The sequence below is a fragment of the Hordeum vulgare genome, chromosome 7H (genome assembly GCF_904849725.1).
Source record: "Hordeum vulgare subsp. vulgare chromosome 7H, MorexV3_pseudomolecules_assembly, whole genome shotgun sequence".
Lineage (NCBI taxonomy): Eukaryota > Viridiplantae > Streptophyta > Magnoliopsida > Poales > Poaceae > Hordeum > Hordeum vulgare.
In genome coordinates, this window is record NC_058524.1 from 258,690,184 (window position 1) to 258,696,766 (window position 6,583).

At 51.7% G+C, this 6,583-nt stretch overlaps 1 protein-coding gene and 1 pseudogene across 2 annotated transcripts; both read left to right on the forward strand.

Moving 5' to 3' along the window:
* The first annotated feature begins 677 nt into the window (after positions 1-677).
* Positions 678-2,642, forward strand: LOC123410080 (annotated as a pseudogene).
* A 546-nt stretch (positions 2,643-3,188) lies between these two features.
* LOC123409651 (protein RGF1 INDUCIBLE TRANSCRIPTION FACTOR 1-like) lies at positions 3,189-5,021 on the forward strand. 2 transcript variants are annotated; one of them, XM_045102507.1, is made up of 3 exons: positions 3,189-3,684; positions 3,824-4,063; positions 4,245-5,021. In XM_045102507.1, exons 1-3 carry the CDS (start codon positions 3,454-3,456, stop codon positions 4,413-4,415), a joined length of 642 nt encoding a protein of 213 aa, XP_044958442.1. In that variant the 5' UTR covers positions 3,189-3,453; the 3' UTR covers positions 4,416-5,021. The 2 variants fall into 2 exon arrangements, with proteins under 2 accessions (XP_044958442.1, XP_044958443.1); XM_045102508.1 differs by having other exon boundaries at positions 3,193-3,684; positions 3,827-4,063.
* Positions 5,022-6,583: the final 1,562 nt, after the last annotated feature.

Consider the following 6,583-nt stretch of genomic DNA (forward strand, 5'->3'; position numbering starts at 1 on the left):
GATTATTTCTTTCTTTCGAAAACGAAATTAAAACCCACGGCCTTTGCTTTAGTGGATGGAAAAGGAAAAGAGTATTAAGGAAAGAAAAATGCTTATTAGGGCATACAAGTTGTTGAAGAGACAGCTAGTGCGAAAGGAAGGAAGGCAGACAGGCAGGCATGAATGGACAAACTGAGCAAGCTGGTTCTGCTTGCTTGGAAGCATAGGCTTCCGTCAAGGATGAGCAACACAGCATGTGGAATGTGATTACCGGGAAGAAAAGAAAGAAAGAAACCCGATAAATCCTGCTGAAAGCCAGCCGCTCTTTCCTTTTCCTTTTAACCCGATCACTGTATGTGTGATGTGTCTTGGTTGCTTTTACTTAGCTGAATGAAGGAATGCATGGAAGCGCTAGCTCGCTTTACGGCAGCATCAAAGCAACTTTGTATACCTGGGCCTGGCCAGCAGCAGGAAAGCAAAGCGGTCCATGCCACAACAACACCAACTTCATCTTGTGTCAGAATGTCACCCCAAACCCCTCTCTTTCTCTCTGTCTATATATCTATATGTATACTTCTATATAGTGTATCAGTTTTGAATTGGACCAATAGGATCAATCGTAACCGCCGGTCTCCTGAACCCAACGGCTAAGGTAAACAGGATTCGCCATGAACAGTAGATAGCTGCTGGTTCTACTATGTTCAAGAACAATCACATGGCCCCATTCAGAAAAAAGAAGCCCCATCTTGTGCCTAATGGGCCATGTTGCCACTTGCGCATGACGATTTGAGCCCACACAAGATTGATCGGAGACGAGCGGAGAAAAAGAAAAAGTACCCTGCAGTTTTTTAAAGAGATAAATATACTAACAATTACTAAAGTTGAGTGTAAAGCACACTATGGTCACTGAACTTCACAATACACTTAATACGGTCATTGAATACGAGTTGTGGTGATTATACGGTCATTGGTTCATCGTATAGCTCCGTATTTTGTACCGTTGACTGGTCAAAATAGTCTTTGGCCCTCCCACCGCTCCCCACCATCGTTTCCTCGTGCACGCCGCCGACGCCGCCCAGCGCCTCGCAGATGGCAGCGAGGAAGAAGAGAAGAGAACTCGCTCGGGCTCCCATCTCGCCACACGCGCAGCAACGAACCCCGCGCCGCCTCGATCCGATCGATGGCCTCCACTACGGGGTCGTGCCCCCGGCCCCACCGCCGCCGCCTCCCTTGCCGCCGTCATCGGCCGTGATGCAGTGGCTCGCCCTACGCGTCTCCTTCAGCCTCGAGGACGTTGGCGGGTGCGGCGGTGGCAGGGACGCTGGAGGAGGTGGGGGAGCGGGGAAGGTTAGCGCCGACTTCGAGTTCCTCCTCGCCGATTGCTCGGGCGTGTCCACCATGCTTCCCGCCGACGAGCTCTTCTCCGGGGGCAAGCTCGTGACGCTCCGCCTCCCGTCTTCGAGCGGTAGTTCCTCGGAGGCGGCGGTGACGGCCATGCGGCCTCCGCTCGCCCCGCGCCGACAACGCAGCAGCCCGAGACGCCCAGGTCGTAGGAGACACCGAGGGCGGAGGCGACCAAGGATGCGGTGGTAAAGGCGGAGCAGGCGACGGAGGAGCCCAAGGTTCTGGCCAGGAGGTGGAGGGGCCTGCTTCGGATGCAGAAGCAGCACGCGTCGTCGTCTTCTTCTTCCTCTTCCTCGACGGAGACCAAGCCACTCCGCCGCCGCCTCCGCCGCGGGCCGAAGCCGACACCAGCACCGGATGCAGAAGCTGTCCCTCAGCTTCCTGCTCCTCCACGACCCCAACGACCCCGACATGCCGCCCGCGCCGGTATAAGCATCAGCTTCATCTCCATCATTGACCCGCCGCCTCCCGTCAGCACGTCGCGACACCAGCTACCGCCGAAGATCCGGCTCACGGCAGCGCAGGCGGCCGCGCCGCTGCCCCTGCCCCCTCCTCCGCCTCCTCCATCCGTCGTGGCTGCCAACAGCCCGCGCCTGAATGCGACCGGCGATGTCCAGGAGCTAATTGAGCCCCCTGTACAACCGCATGAGCTGCCCCCGAGACCGTCGGCGGCCAACAGAAGAACACGGGGACGCCGCCGACGCCCCGTCCTCCATCTCCTCCCTCCGCCGGGGCGGCCGACAAACCGCGCCTGAACGCGTCCGACAACATCCAGGAGGTGGTCGGGCCCCCTGTACACCCGCCTGAGCTGCCCCGGGACCGCCGACAGCCAACAGACGAACACGGGGACGCCGCCGCCGACGCTACAGAGGAACCCCGCTACGCCCGAGACCTGCGAGAAGATGAGGTACGGCGCGACGGGCGATGCGGAGGAGTTGTAGGCCGACGAGCTGGTGTTGGCCGCAACGTAGTAGACGGTGTTGCTGGAGCTGGGCAGCGGCGGCGGCGCGCACGAGGGGACGATGGCGGAGTGCTGTGGTAGGGCCAGAAGACTATTTTGACCAATCAACGGAACAAAATAGGGACCTCTACGATGAACGAGTGACCGTATAATCACTGCAACTCGTATTGAGCGTATTCTAAAGTTCAAAGACCGTAGTGGGCTACACGCTCAACTTGAGTGACTGCTAGTGTATTTATCTTTTTTTAAACTAACACTACATGTTTTTTTCTAATACACTACAGGTTTTTGTTCTAAATGCCAATTCCCACTTTTACAATATTAACTAATATCACCATATGTACATCATTACATTTTCTTTTCTTTTTTCTCGAGTCTATTAGCAGTTCAATGACGTACTTTCTTTTACCAAAACCACGTTGTCACGACGTGCATTGCACGTGTATACATACTACATACAGTAGTATATATGTATATAGGTACTACTCCTACCAAGACGCAAGAGAAGGAGGAGAAGATGCATAGCATAGGGATCGGTATCCAATCATGATCACACGACCCTCCCTCGACCATGACCTGCTGCTGCTGCTACAAGGAAGGATAGGGAGAAGAATCCACATCGATGAGTGTGATGTTGGTGGAAATTTCTGCTTTTCTCTTCCTGACTGACCAGTTTTACTTTCAGCTTCATCTGCTCGCCGACATTGCATATATAGATAGCACTGCTACTTCTTCTACAGTGTCATCACTAGTAGTACTCTACTGCTTGGCTGCTTGCTGGGAGGGGGTGGGGGGGGGGGGGGGGTGGGAAGAGGGAGCAATCAAGCAGTCGCGCCGCACGTGACCATCCATCCATCCATCCATCCAAGAAAGAGAGAGAAACAGAGTGCGGGAGAGCGAGCCAGCGAGCGGAGAAGGCAACGCACGCCAATTAACACGCCGAGGAAACGAACAAGGAGGGAGGGAGGGAAGCCACCAAACCAAACACCAAACGCTACTCCTGCTTCTCTTTCCTCTTCCCCCCCTTCTCCTCCCCCCTCCCCCTGTTAATTAGCGCAGCGGCATTGCCTGGCTTCGGGTCGCTCTTGGTCATTGCCGTGGTCGTGGGCATGATGATGCGGCGGGTGGCGCCGCCCGCGTCCGAGGACGACAGCTCGGGGTCCGGCGTGCCCGGCTGGTTGGAGGCGCTCCTGGGCACCCGCTTCTTCCTGGCCTGCGCGGCGCACCCGGGCTCCCCGCGCAACGAGTGCAACATGTTCTGCATCGATTGCCGCGCCACGCCCGCCGCATTCTGCTACTACTGCCGCTCCCACCGCCACGCGGCGCACCGGGTCATCCAGGTGCCAATGCCACTCCTTCTCTTCTCTTCTCTTCTCTTCTCTTCTCTTGTTGATTGATTGATTGATTGGGAAAGAAGGAAAAAGGTTGCGTTTTGAATGACCCCTCCTCTGTTTCTTGGCCGGCATTGGGTTCGGAAAGCAGATACGGCGGTCCTCCTACCACGACGTGGTGCGCGTCACGGAGGTGGAGGACGTCCTCGACATCGCCGGCGTCCAGACCTACGTCATCAACAGCGCCAGGGTCCTCTTCCTCAACGAGCGGCCCCAGCCGCGCGGCGCCGGCGCCGCAGCGGGGAAGGCCGCCGCGTCCCCCTACAACTGCGAGATCTGCGGCCGTGCGCTGCTCGACCCGTTCCGCTTCTGCTCCCTCGGATGCAAGGTACACCGACCCTTCCCTTCCCTTCTTTTCTGCTCGCTCTCTCCAAGATAAATCGCATGATTTCCCTTCTTTCAGTTATTCTTTTCTTTTCGGCACAGCACAATGCCAATGCCGTTCGTTCGTTCGTTTGGTTCGGTCACGTTTAATCCGTTTCTCCTCCGTGTCACGCTCACGCATGCAGTTGGTGGACACCAAGACGCATGGGCACGGGCACGGGGCGACCGTCGTCGGCAATGTCGACGGCGGCAGTGAGGCCGAGACCGAGACCGAGGCCGGCGGCAGCAAGAACGGCGCGCGGCCCCAGGGTCGGCGGCGGAAGGGGACACCCCACCGGGCGCCGTTCGGTTCGTGACTAGTGCCACCCATCCAGTCCATCCATGATCAAAAGGCTGCCAGGAAAGAAAGATGCGATGGGAAGGAAGAGCACGCGAAAAGGACAAGAACTCCTCCGCCTCCCTCTACTCACTCCTCACGTATCAAGAAAAGAAAGGAAAGGGAAAAAAAATGAGAAAAGATAGCACCGCCCGCGCCCAACCAGAAAGAGAAGCCCAACCACCATGGAATGGAATGGAAGGAGTAAGCGACATGTCCATCTCAACCTCTCCCCGTCATCTCTCTCTCTCTCTCTCTCACCATACCAATAGGCCATACCAGCATTTGGTACATGACTCTAGCAGCTAGTCCTACATGCATTTTTCTCATGGATTTTTTTTCTATAAAAAATACCGCTTAATTAACAGTAATCTCATATATACTACATTGTTCATCGTTCCCAAATTAGCACCCTCTTTTCCGTTGTGAGACAAGATCGACATTGTTAATTTATTTATTTAGCACAATATTGTTACTGCTAGCTCCATTTGTACTCCTCCGTGTGGGAGAAAAGAATCCACATATACTATACAGACAATGCAGGCCTAGGAGGAATGAAAGAAAGAAAGGAAGATGATTGTCTTTATGCTTGTCTCTTGATTTGGCCTAGCCAACGTGACATTGCTGTTGATTCATTTCATCACATATTATATATTCACATACTTGTTATATGCGGTCCGATGCTGTTGTTGCTGGCCTGGCCTTTTGTGTATAATACGCTGGCTGGCTAGCTCATCTTGGAGCGAATATAATGTGCTTTCTTGGATGACATTGTTGTTGGGACATCCAGCACTTCATTGTGCTAGCTACCCTACACTTGTCCCTTCCCCATCAATTTTCTCATGTGATCAACCTGGTTAATCATGCAGGATTATACTATTTAAGCGCATATATTGCATCTCATAAAGTACACGACCACATTTAATTACCAATAAGGCCTTGTTTGGTACTAGTGTATTTTAGAAAATTAGTGGGGATTATCCCGGTCAAACCCCTAAATCCCCACATATCCTATAACACCATTTGGTTCTAGTGTATTTGACATGTTTCATCCCCACATTTCCTCATAAATTCCTAAATTCTAATGCATTTGTCTCAATATACAATACACCACCCCTACCTAGTGGATTGAGGATAAATGGGGATTTGAAGGAATTGGATGAAACCCCACCCAATCCCTGTGAGGATTATCCCCATCAATCTCCTCAAAAACCCTAGTACCAATACCAGTGTATTTTAGGGAATTTGTGGGGATTATTCCGGTCAAACCCCTCAATCCACACATATCCCATAACACCATTTGGTTCTAGTGTGTTTGACATGTTTCATCCCCACATTTCCCCTCAAATACCTAAATTATAGTGCATTTTTCTCAATACCCAATACACTACCCCTACCTAGTGTATTGGGGATAAATGGGGATTTGAAGGGATTGGATGAAGGTTGGGGTTTCACCCAATCCCTTGGGGGATTATCCCCACCAATCTTTTTAAAAACACTAGTACCAAACAAGGTCTTAGTGTTAAATTTCTGTTTTTTGGGGAGGGAAGATTAGTTTCCCTCATTCTTGTGTTTTTTTTTGAGGGGATGTTGTTGTTGTGGATGATGTTGATGTGAATTACAAGGGTAGCAGGCAACGAAAGAGAATAATGATCGAGTAGGCCCAAAGGCCAAACCCACCACATGGGGACATGGACGACTTGCATGGGTTGGGTCCATTTTGATTCTTGTTTTTTTTAATTACGTCACTGTCTAGCAAAAAAAAGAACTTACTCCCCTGAAAAAAATAACTTAGTGGTTGCTTTTGTGTGCCAATTAATCTAGGTGAATCATGATTGGTGCCGTGTGTTGTCACTCTCTTTTTGTGTTGGAATGACTTGGAGATACTCCACTACACTTTTGTCATTTCTTAGTTGCTAACTACTGGTAGTTCGGTTTGGTCCCAAGTTAGACAATAAGAGTAGTAGTGATGAATTGGCGATGATGACCATGCATGATCATCCCCACTTAAAGTGCCGTGCACATTATGGTAGGTAGGTATGCATGCTTTGCTTACTCCGAATTTCAAAGTTTGTGTATCTCTTCTTAGAGGGTGGGTTTGTGTATCTCTTCTTAGATGGTGTTTATTTACAGAGACTTTTTGATGTA